The following is an 11813-nucleotide window of genomic DNA, read 5'->3' on the forward strand; positions in this document are numbered from 1 at the left end:
GGTGGAAAGGAGAGATATGTGAAGGTAAGATAAGTAAACTGAAAAATTTAACTCATCTCCATGCTACCTCTAAAAAATGTTAACAAACCCAAAAATATCTTAGATAAATGATCAACATGGATGAAACAGAACACAACAAACAGTGAAGTTATAGTGAGTCCTACCACAGTTTTTCTCATCAGAGCCATCCAGGCAGTCCTGGTCTCCATCACACACATACGAGTTGTGGATGCAGCGGTGGTCAGGACACAAGAAGTAGGAAGGAGGGCAGGTGGTGATGGTTGAATCTGTCAATCACAGATGTATGTTTGTAGTAAAACAGCACTGAGCAAGGTGGCTGAGCTGAAATTAGACTGTCCCTTCATACTTACTGCAGTTGTGTTCATCAGAGCCATCGCCGCAGTCATTGTCACCGTCACACACCCACATCTTAGAGATACACCTGTTGTTGTCGCAGGTGAAGTAGCTGGCGGAACAAGTGGTAGGGACACGAGTGGGACAGTTTACTTCATCAGAACCGTCGCCGCAGTCGTCCATGCCGTCACAGCGCCAACTGGAATAGATGCAGTGCTTGTTGTTGCAGGTGAATGCATTTGGAGAGCAGGTTGCTCCTGGTGAAGATATATGAAGCAGGCATACGGATTAATACAATGGTTTGCTCAATAATTTCCTTTAACTTCTCTTCAAACACACATTTTTTTGTGTGTTTTACATTCACCTGTATTAGTGCAGTTGGCCTCATCAGTCTTATCGACACAATCAACAATTCCATCACAGCGGAAGGAGTTGGGCCGACAGCGCCCTTCGTCACACTCAAAGGCGTAGTCACCACAGTTGTTGTCAGGTGGGGGAACAGAATCGTCCTTGATGCATTCCCTCTGATTGGGCTTAAGTTTCATGCCGTACGGACAGCCACACACTCGACCGTTGGAGGGAGTCGGGAAACAGAAGTGGCTGCAGAGCCCGTTGGAGTCACTGCACTGGCTGGGGTATTCTGTCAGCAGAGTGATGAAGAAGTAGTCAGTGGGTTTCTGGGTAATTACACCTGGCTAACACACAGCACAACTATCACCCTGGCCCTGCAGTCAATGACTATTCTGTTTCAAGAATGCAATATTAATATCTCATCTCGAATTGTGAGGTGCCTAGAGATCCCCACCCCTACTCTGCATTAGTTTCTGTAGAACAGTGTGTAGCCCCCCTGCGTGTAAACTTACTGCTGTAGAGGTCAGCTGTGTAGGCCTTGACATTCATGATGCCAGTGACTCCTTGTCTGATCATAATGTTTCCTCCTCCATCCCTCTTCCTCATCTCAAACACAGCTCTGGTCCTTGTATCCGACACATACAGGTAGTCTGCAAGACAGAAATATATGATTCAGCATTTTTTTTTTAAATAGCACAGGTACTCAAAATAATTCCACATTCACAAAATATAACAACTGAGTCTTGAGTAACTTTAGAACAGGCACAATAAAGGAGGAGTGTGTAGGATGTAGTGGCATTTAACAGTGAGGACTGTAGACCTCAACCAGCTGGAACTTCTGCCATGTGCCAAGCATGAACTCCCAGTTCGGATTCCTTCAATGGTTATTGTTCAGGAGGTTTTTACTGAGACAAAAATGATCCACAGAAGTCTCTTTGTCTCCAAAACAAATGAATCAGGTGATTAAAACCAGTAAAAATACTGAATAAAGCAGTTTCATGTTAAAATATCAATGTTTTTCAAGGCTAGTCTTTGTGAAGGGGCTGCCAACTGCGGTGCCAATCATGAACAGTGTTTGGTTTGTCCACTCTGGGCTACTGTAGAAACATGGCAATGAAAAATGGCAGACTCTGTGTACAAGGATCGGCTCCCTATGCAGATATAAACATCTCATTCTTAGTAAACGAAAACCCAACAATTCCTATTTTTAGGTGATTATACACTAAAGAAAACATACTTATTATTTTATATTCAGTTTTTACCAGGAAAGAAAGTTTGGTAAAAGCTATTTAATTAACATAAAGTCCAGTCAGAATAGAAACAGATATTATGCACAACACTCCCATATGGCTGAAAGGAACCATTCAGATTTTACACTTGTTTAAAGCATTAGTATTAAGTATAATAAAGCTAGGTACTATTGCTGAAGATAAACCTGAATTACATCATACAATTTGAATTATATTGTGCATGTGTAATATAGGTGCACTAGAATAAGTAGCGGTCATGAGAAGAGACCGAGACTCACCTGAATAAACTGTTAGAGAGTAGGGTTGAGTGATCTGGCCAATGTTGGTAAATGTCTGCCTGTTATATCCTTCAATGCCAATGTGACCAATCTGGTCCAACTGGGAATCCACCCAGTACAGCCTGTTGGTTCTGTTAACAACCAATCACAGGGAATCAACCAGTGAACATAAAGGCATACTGTAGTTCACACAACACACATTATTTTATTCCTTGAAACAAGATGGAGAATTGTTCACTTAGGGTCATCACTGTGCTTACTCATAGTCGACAGAAAGTCCATACGGCCATCCCAGTGTTGTGTTGACCAGAGGAACAGCGTTGCTGCCATCAGTGTAGCCTCTCATTATGACCGCTGGACGGTACCAGTCAGACCAAAACAAGTAGCTGTGGATCAACGTTTGATTAGACAATAGGAAAAAAGGATGCAATATGTCAAACCTCTGAGACCTGACTTTGTTAAGGTAATGAATTGAAGAAACATCCTTTTTTTTCTTTTTTACTATTTTTATTCTTTTCCAATTGTTTTCACTTCTATGTCCACTGTCCAAATATCTCAATGTAACATGTGCAATTATGCAAAGGCAACCTGTTACAAGTATTTTTGTTTTGTTTTATTTATACTGACCCTTATCTCTAACTCTCTGGATGTGTAAAGTTATATTACGGCTCTTATTTCATAGCCATCCCTTGAAAATGTAAAGAAATAGATTCTGAGTCAGTCGAAATAAAAACAAGGCAGAGAGATTATATTTGTGATGAAAGATTCTTTCTTTATTCTTTATTTTATTTTCTCCTGGCTCTGAAAAACATTTTCACACTGCTTGTATATTGATCTGTTTTGCACTTCAAAAGAGTTAGTTAGTTTAAAAACTGATACTGAAAATACTGCATGCACATGATATCAATGACAGATATTTCTGCACTGCCCTCACTAGACTGTGATGTTTAAGCGCCAAGGTTGTAAACCAGTGATTGTGCTGTAATGTGTATGTATTTAATTCCCCTGCTGCAATCTAAAATCTCCTCAGAGCCAACCAATCACCAATCAATAAATATGAGCACTCACCCAGCCGTGGGATGCACTGCAATTCCTTTGGGGTTCCTCAGTCCCGTCACGATGTCTCGTCTCGACTTGTCTGTGACTCTGAAGGCCACCACTGACTTGTAGCTGCTTGCGGTCCAAAACAAGACTTTGGAGGTCCAGTCGTAAGCCATGGCATCAATCATTCCCACTCTGGAGCCTGTCAGAATCTCTTGGACTGAGAATGCACACAGAAAAACAGAAAGGATTGTGAATAGAGCATTGAAAGACAAAATGTAATACTATAACTATATCTATATCATATGGACAACAAATTATTGTACACAATCATTTTGCAAAACAGAACATTTCTTTTACATGTGAACTCACTTAGTACCCTTGTAATGGTGCTTTATAACACAAATACAAAAAAACTAACCAGTGCCATCGAGGTTCGACTTATAGACGAGGCCTCTGGACCTGTCGTTGTAGAAAAGGGCTTCATCCTTGCTGTCAAACTCCACAGCAGAGCCAGAGAAAGATGTCCCGAGCCCAGTGAGGGGCAGGGTGATGTCCTCCTGGAGGGATAAGTTCAGTGGGATTCCCCGCACTCCCAGAGACGTGGCCAACAGCAAGTACTCCTTCACCTCTGTTCAGAGAGTGAGTGGGGATGATTACTAGCAGGTAAGTACACTGTCTAAAGAATTTAATTCAGATTTAATTCAGACAAAGTATATGCTGTATATGATTTTAAGAATAATGTTGGTAACTATGGATAACTTTATTTCATAGGCCAAAGTCATCATAGTATTCCCTTGATTAGCAAACCTTTTGAAAACACTACCTTTGATGAAATAAAATAAAATCAATTTAGAAAATGTGTGTATTATAATGTAACTTTCATTGACTGTTTTATGACTAATTAAAAAGACAACAATCATCTGACAGCAGGACACAGAAACTAATATGAAGTGAGTAATAGTTCAGCTTTAAAGAGCAGGTCAAACTCACTAAAGCAGGTCCGCAGGTCAGAGTGCAGGTCGTAACCATGGCGGCACTTGCAGCGGTAGCCCAGACCGTCATTGTCGAAGCGATGACTCAACACACAAATCTGCTGGCAACCACCGTTGTGTCGGCCGCAAGGGTTCATCACTGAAAGGCATGACAGATGTGGTCATTTTATGAGCACTGTTGTTTTTCGTGTGGGTGCAGTATGAATTCATAAACATGACAAATGAAAAAGGAAAGAGTGGGTTGCACTTTTTGGTCCATGATCAGTAATAATAATTTGCTGAGTAATGACAGTGAAACCAAATAGGAAATGCTTACAAAAGCTCAGCAGGAATTAATTCTAAGTGAGCAGCAGAAAACTGGGGCATCTGACCACTGAATTCAATCTACTTTTTACAGTGTGGAAGTGCATCTTTTTACCGGCAGGTTGCAGGACCGAGTGTGAGACTACAACATGGCCCGGTCGCTTTGAAGTACGATAGAGGAGTGCTGGGTTGCTGTCTCTGAAGCGGTTAGCTCTAATCACACCCATCTTGGTCCAGTCAGTGAAAAATATGTGGTTTTCAAACAAAGCAATTCCAAAAGGATGTGGCGCCTGGGTTCCCCCGTTGAGGACGATTTTCCTGAGAAACAACACCATCAAGGAGAGACACCATTGTTTCCCTTGTTAGCTTAAAGCTACTCTACAGCTAGGAATAAATCTTCAATAACTGAAAACATCTTCAGTGCAACCTTTACCTGTCCAAACCATGATAGGTGACAGTCTCCACTGTGTCGAAGTGGCTGTCAGACCAGTAGATCCTCTGGGTGACAATGTCTAGAGTAATTCCCATGGGAATGCCGAGTCTGCGCTTCACCAGCTCTACACGGTTAGTGCCATCCATGAAGGCACGTTCAAGCTTCACTTGCTCACCAGCATAACCCATGTCTGTGAAGAACATGTAGCTGCAAACAAACAAAAAATTAAGATGTAAAGGGGTGCTTTATAAGTTATACAGGATTCAATTGAAATCCTTTCCACTTGGGGGACTAAAGCTGTTCTATCCATCAACACTCTCCACCAGACTCCTTTGACATAAACATTAATTGTACCTCACAGAATACAGGAGTTGCTGGTCTACTGTTGCCAAGATTGTTTACTCTGTTTGTGTTATTGTGTGACTTTGGTGAATCCATAACCCTTAAGAATGCCAAAGTCACACAATAACACAAACAAACCAACCGATCAAAACCGATTAAAAGAATAAAGCATTTAAACTCACCCCACTGTTGGGTCCAGGACGAGACCATGAGGACTCTGAAGGTTCTCTGCCACCAGTGTGACCCGATTCCCACCATCAAAGTCGCACATGTCGATACGCTCCATCATTGCCTCTAAGACATAGAGCTTGAAGTTGAGCCAGTCCACAGCAAGGTTCTGGACATTGTGGACCGCAGCAGTCAGAATCTCCTTAATGTTATCCCCATTGTAGTTGGCAGAGTACACCTGGAAAAAGAATGACAAGGCTTAGGATGAGTATGTTTTTCTTCCCAACTTAACCACTGCCTTAGTGCCCTTAACAAAAGCATATAAGCCACAGCTGCTCTGACACAGCTTTCCAGTGGCCAACAGAAAGCTGGAGTTTTGGCAGTCATATAAAATAAGCTTTGAAAAAGGTGAGGGGAAAGAATACTGTCATCACTAAAAGTCATCAGACGATGATTCAGACTGACCTTTTTGGTGTATGTATCACTCCAGAAGACTGTTTCGCTGTGCCAGTGAACTGCCACCCCTACAGCATAACCTCTGCCCTGGGCCGGCACCAGAGTTCTGACTACACGTCCATGTATATCAGCCATCTTCACATCACCCCCGTCAGTGTAAATGAGCTGTGGCATTCCAACTGGAAACAAAAAGCACCTCAGCTGTTGTATTATTTCCAAAAGTTAAAGTTACATATTGTACGAATCTACTGTGTGATGTGTGACTTCCTGTACCTGATATATTGGCTTTGCAGATATGACCCTGCTCCAGGAAGTATCCATCTGCACAGCTGCAGTGGTGTGTCCCAGGACGGTCTTCACACAGCTGGTCACAGATCCCCCAGATCTGGCAGTCATTATAGTCTGGACGATAGAACCAACAGCCATGTTTTTATGTTTGAGCCATTAGGATGAGGATCTATACCAGTAATTTGCAACCATAGTACCGTGAAATTAAACCAGTAATTCCAACTCTTGTAGGCTGACTCATGTTAAGAGATAATTTGACCCAGACATCTGTGCTCCCTTTATCACAACAAGCTGAAATTAAAAACTGAAGGTCTGGGTTACTTACTGTAAGGTATTATAAAAATTAGGGATGTCCTGATCAAGTTTTTTTTTAATCACACAGCTGCACAGTGCACTTCAAGTACTTTAAAGTTATTAAAATCAATCCAGTGTAAACACTTCACAACTTAATAGCTCTGCAACGCATTAAGAAAAAAAGATTCTCTGCATCCGAGCTGTGCTTCAATATTTTTTCATTTTTTTACAAAAAAAAAAAACCAAAGTATGAAATCACAAACTCTCTTTAACTTTGTTGGCTGTCACTGTCTCAAGGGGGTTTCTCTATTCCCTTAAGAGAATATTCTCCAGTGTTTATTGCTTCAGCGCATCCTGTGTCTGTACTACCTGAATGAGCTGTGTTCTGCTGAGTGTCTAGTTTTGATTACATTAATAAATACTCTTACTGGCTTTTTGCTCGTGGGGCTTTTCTTATACTTGCAGTGGTGATTGTGGTTGTCCCCGTGGAAAAACACAATGCGGCATAGATGACAGCAAAAACAAAGACTCGCATTCTCGCACTGAGCTGAAATAAAGCGAGTGCTCATAACTTTGGTAGATAACGTAACTAAACAGTGTCATACTGTCTTTTGGTGTCATTTATGGTGTGATGTGTTTTGAGGTGAGCGGGGCTAAAGGTGGCCCTACACGTTAACAATCACAGGAGCTAAACAGAGGGGAGGAAAGACAGACAGTGGAGAGCTGACGACAGGTGCACTTGTTGACTGGGTTGGAACATCTAAATAAAAAAAGTAAGCCACAGATCTTGCAACAATGTCAGGAAAATTCAGATATTAACCTCTCCAGATCCAGCGTCATTTATCACCTCATTCTTACTAAGTGCTGTTTTGATGAATAGTACCACTTTGTCCTGTTGCTTAACTACATTACACGTTTCATATTTAAAATATAGATGTATACGCGGCACTTACCTACACAGGTTCGACTGTCATTGGCTACAGTAAAACCATCAGGGCAGTAGCAAGAACCTCCCTGAGGAGATGGGTGACAGAGGTACTCGCAACTCAAAGTGGAGCACCGATCCAGGCCTGTGAGTAAAAATCACACGGTATCGTGACCAGCATTACTGCTATCATCAACTGAGTCTGGAGGCCGTTAGTGTTCACAATTACCAGAAAAAGTTAATCTTAAACCAGGTGTGTGTGAAGGCAGTGATAAGGGAGGTAAAAGCAATCATTGCATCACACTTTCAGCTGCTGACGTCTGAGAAACATTTATGAGTACAATGCACTATAATGTCTCAAACTCGTGCACTTACATTTATAGCTCTGTGTAAGTGCTGTAAATGTGGGATGTTTAACTTTAACGTGACCAGGTCTCTCTCACTTGGGCAACATATAATTCAGTTAGTTTCGTCTGATTAGCTATTTTCTCTGCAGGCATAAATACAAATGTAATATGAATACACTGCAGCATTCTTCAAAGTTTTCTGTAGTTTAATGTGGGACTCATATTTGCAGATTTTTCAAACCCACATGAAACATTTACATCTGTGTGACTTACTGCAGGTTTGCTGAGCGGTGGAGTTGGTCTCATCTGTTGCTCCAGGACAGTCAGGTTTGGTGTCACACACTTTTCCCACTGGTATACATACAGACGAGCCTGGGCATCCCCACTCACCAGGATAACAGTCTCGAGAGTTACTGTCTAAAAACCACAGAAACACCTCCGATTATATCATGAACAAGAAATATTTCCACATGGCATTCTTTAAATGATGCTAAAAAGCAGTTTTCTATTTTAAAGATGTGTCAAAATTTGAAAATAACTACACTGTTTACATTTCTTAAAAGTTTTCTGCTACCATGTTTCTAATAAGGAGTTATTCCATTACTTTAAGCAATCATTTGTCATTGTGTTAATCACTTTTGAACTCCTCAACTATACCAACATGATTCACTCTTGTTTGTACTAAATTTCCAGTTCAAACTATTAGTCCAAACCATAAGAACAAGATTTCTCACCACATCCTTTCTCGTCACTGTAATCCCCACAGTCGTTGAAATGGTCACACACCCAGTTCTGAGGAATGCAGCGGCCACTGGAACACGTGAACTGACTGCCACCACAGCTCGGGTACGCTTAAAAATAAAGTGATGGGGCTTTAATGTTTGCAAGTATTATTATTATTTAACTTCTGGGCATATAAGCAGTATGTCAATCAAATTGGCTTTGAATTACTCTTTTCTAAACAATAAATACAAAGGAGGTGCACAACAATTGCACTTGAAAATTTTCCAACCAAAATTTGTGAAATGTTTTTTGGATTTCTGCCTAACTTTTGAGAAGGATGTCAATCTACTTGTAAATATATCTACAAAAAAAAATGTTGACCATCTTTATACACCCACAGTACCTAAAATCATGGGCCTATCTTACTTAAAATTTGCAATTATTGCATATGTTTGAAGATTTTTTATAGCATTAAAATGCAATGTTTCGATACTGTATACCGTTGGACCTAGTATCACACTGCTGAGCAACCTGAACATACAAAAACAGTGAATTTAGATAAGTGGGAATGCAGTCAACCCTTAATGTTTGAAAACAGGTTAGTCTTGTAACAAGGTAACACTGTCAACCTAACTATTGTCCTCTGTGATTAAACACAATCTCTCATGACTTACTGAAATGATGACACAAATCAACATGATGGTCCTTAGAGTTGCTCTCCTGTTAAAACCCTGTTGAATCACTCTCATCCTTACCACAGTGTTGCTCATCGCTGTTGTCCCCACAGTCGTTCCAGTGGTCACACACAAAAGAATTAGGGATACAGACGCCATTTGCACACTCAAACTGATGCATGGGACAGTGCTGTGTGGCTGAAAAGAATTTAGAAGTGGTTAATTATTTCAGGAATAACTGAGGCACACTTGAAGTCAAAACCTCTAACTGAACTAAGCACAACCTAATGTAAAGCAACAGCTGAATTTAAATTTCTGGGTCACCGAAATCATGACGAAGCAAAATTAAAAAAGAATCAAAAGTACAAAGGTTGAGCTTTAACGTTAGAAACTACCTGTAATGTTACAATATCCCTGTTACCATGAAATGATGCATAGCCAAAGGTGGAAGAAATACCCAGGTTCTTTACTTAGCTAAAAGTACAAATACCACCAAATACCTACCTACCTACAAGTAAAAGTACTGATTTCAAAATGATACTCAAGTGAAAGTATGACAAGCAAATTGCATTTATATACTCACTGAGCAGAGTGGCTCATCTCACAATGTAAAAATCTATTATGTTATCTGTTGTTATCACCAATAAATACATGTAAGAGCATTTTAATGCTGTGGCTTGTGAATGTGGAGACAATTTTAGACATTATTTGGGCGTTAGTAGTATAATACTGCTGCTGCGTAATAGCATATGTTTTAACATGTGAAAAGTAACTAGCTCCTATTAGTGTCAAATAAATGTAGTGGATTATTTCTCTATACTGTTAAGTGGAATAGAAGTATAAAGTAACATTAGCATGAAATGGAAATACTTAAGTAAAGTATAAGTAGCATTAATGTTATGTCAAAATTGTAACTTACAGTGACGTGAGTCAACATTTACATTACAGCACCGTCCAGTGAGAGGAAAGGAAACATAACAATAGCTTAAAGATAAAATGAAGGGAAAGCAGTGAATAAATACATACATATGCTTTAGCGATTTCCAACACCAGTTAACACGCCTCATGGACACTGAGGATTACCGTTAGCTAAAGTTAGCTAACGAATACGTTCAAGTTACCATTACTCGTTTAACAACACTCACGGCTGTTTCAAGTATATTCACAGATTATTGGACCACTCTTCTATCCAGCTGGACTGAAAAATTCTCACTCTGCTGCTCATTAATGAAGGTTTCTTTACCCTTCCCATAGCTGCAATTTAGCTCATTAGCTAGCTAGCTTAAACCGTTAACCAAACGAAGATGGCGGCCGGAAGTGATACACTACTTCCTACATTGTACAACACTGAAAATATGAGTGTCTTGTCATAGCAAATATTAAAGCAGATGTTAAACCAGATGATAGGACTTGAGAGAGACGTTGAACTATTATATCAAACAGAAGCTGAATTTCAGTCGGTATTAATATATTTTTAATGTCTAACAATGTTAGAATTGAACATAATGTGGACTTTATGTAGACGTCGGGTTTGGTCTAAATGTTGTTATTCTATACCAAGATGATGTTGGCTTACGACATTTGGAAGATGTTAGATTTTGGTTACTTATCAACACAACTTAGAAACAACAAAATATCAATGTCATCAGTATTCTCCATCAATTGACATTGGCATATTGTCCTGACATTGAATTTTTGTCACCCTACGTCATAACCTAAATTCAACCAAATATCAATGTTGAAAGACATAGGTGGCCAAGTGGGAAAGTAAATAAGATGGTTATACTTGATAATCTATATTTTCATTGTTTGAATGATGTTGTTGGTATGAGAAAGTCACATACAACAAATAATGTTTGGCTGTGGCCTAAATAAATACACATGGTAGTTTGTTTTGCAGCAGACAGAATTTTTCATCCCAGTAAACATTACTCTTCTATCACTGCTCTATACCTACCATGTCATATTAAGCAAGTATTTTTTCACAGAATTTAATCTTATTTTTTAAACATAACCAAATGATGTATACTGATTACATTTTTTGTCAAGTGTTACAAAACAGAACATATTTATTTGTAAGTATCTGCAAAACCATCACTGCCATTTGAACATTGGGGTTTGCTGTGAGTCTCATCTACTCACTGCAGTTAAATTCATCAGATCCATCTCTGCAGTCCTGCAGGCCATTGCAGTGCTGAGAGTTGTTGTAACAGGCCCCATTAGCGCATGTCTTCTGAGTGCAACTTGGATAGTCTGCAGAAAAACAAAAGCTTAGTCAAGGGTACACAAAAATATCTGACATTTTGGACTGGTAGCCTATCAAAGTACTGTGTAGTTAGTTTACTGTAGATGCAAGGGTCTTACTGCAGTTTTTCTCATCAGAGTTGTCCACACAGTCCTTTACATGATCACATTTGTATGTGATGGGGATACACTGGTCGTCCTCGCAGGTGAACTGGTCTGGGCGGCAGGTCCGTCCACCTGAACCATGAGCATGTGAGTAGCTTTTGTTATGAAGTGCTATGTAGCAGACTTTTAATTTAGGAATGTGAAATGACACCATGCTTAAAAGGGCAGATTGTCAACTTCAG

At 39.9% G+C, this 11813-nt stretch overlaps 1 protein-coding gene across 1 annotated transcript in view; it reads right to left on the minus strand.

Annotated features, from left to right (window-relative positions):
* Positions 1-10357, minus strand: part of lrp2b (low density lipoprotein receptor-related protein 2b) — a 47832-nt gene extending 37475 nt beyond the window's left edge. The window contains exons 1-19 of the mRNA XM_049563839.1: positions 10249-10357; positions 9304-9420; positions 8560-8676; positions 8099-8242; positions 7507-7623; positions 6245-6373; positions 5981-6150; positions 5530-5753; positions 5006-5212; positions 4688-4890; positions 4268-4408; positions 3696-3905; positions 3302-3494; positions 2494-2619; positions 2234-2364; positions 1218-1355; positions 719-994; positions 372-611; positions 165-287 (exon numbers count right to left, since the gene is read on the minus strand). Of these exons, the coding sequence (XP_049419796.1) occupies positions 165-287; positions 372-611; positions 719-994; positions 1218-1355; positions 2234-2364; positions 2494-2619; positions 3302-3494; positions 3696-3905; positions 4268-4408; positions 4688-4890; positions 5006-5212; positions 5530-5753; positions 5981-6150; positions 6245-6373; positions 7507-7623; positions 8099-8242; positions 8560-8676; positions 9304-9403 (2989 nt within the window). The 5' untranslated portion in view covers positions 9404-9420; positions 10249-10357. The remainder of the gene's footprint in view (positions 1-164; positions 288-371; positions 612-718; positions 995-1217; positions 1356-2233; positions 2365-2493; positions 2620-3301; positions 3495-3695; positions 3906-4267; positions 4409-4687; positions 4891-5005; positions 5213-5529; positions 5754-5980; positions 6151-6244; positions 6374-7506; positions 7624-8098; positions 8243-8559; positions 8677-9303; positions 9421-10248) is intronic.
* Positions 10358-11813: the final 1456 nt, after the last annotated feature.

This window comes from Epinephelus fuscoguttatus, linkage group LG20 (assembly GCF_011397635.1).
Source record: "Epinephelus fuscoguttatus linkage group LG20, E.fuscoguttatus.final_Chr_v1".
Classification (NCBI taxonomy): Eukaryota; Metazoa; Chordata; class Actinopteri; order Perciformes; family Serranidae; genus Epinephelus; species Epinephelus fuscoguttatus.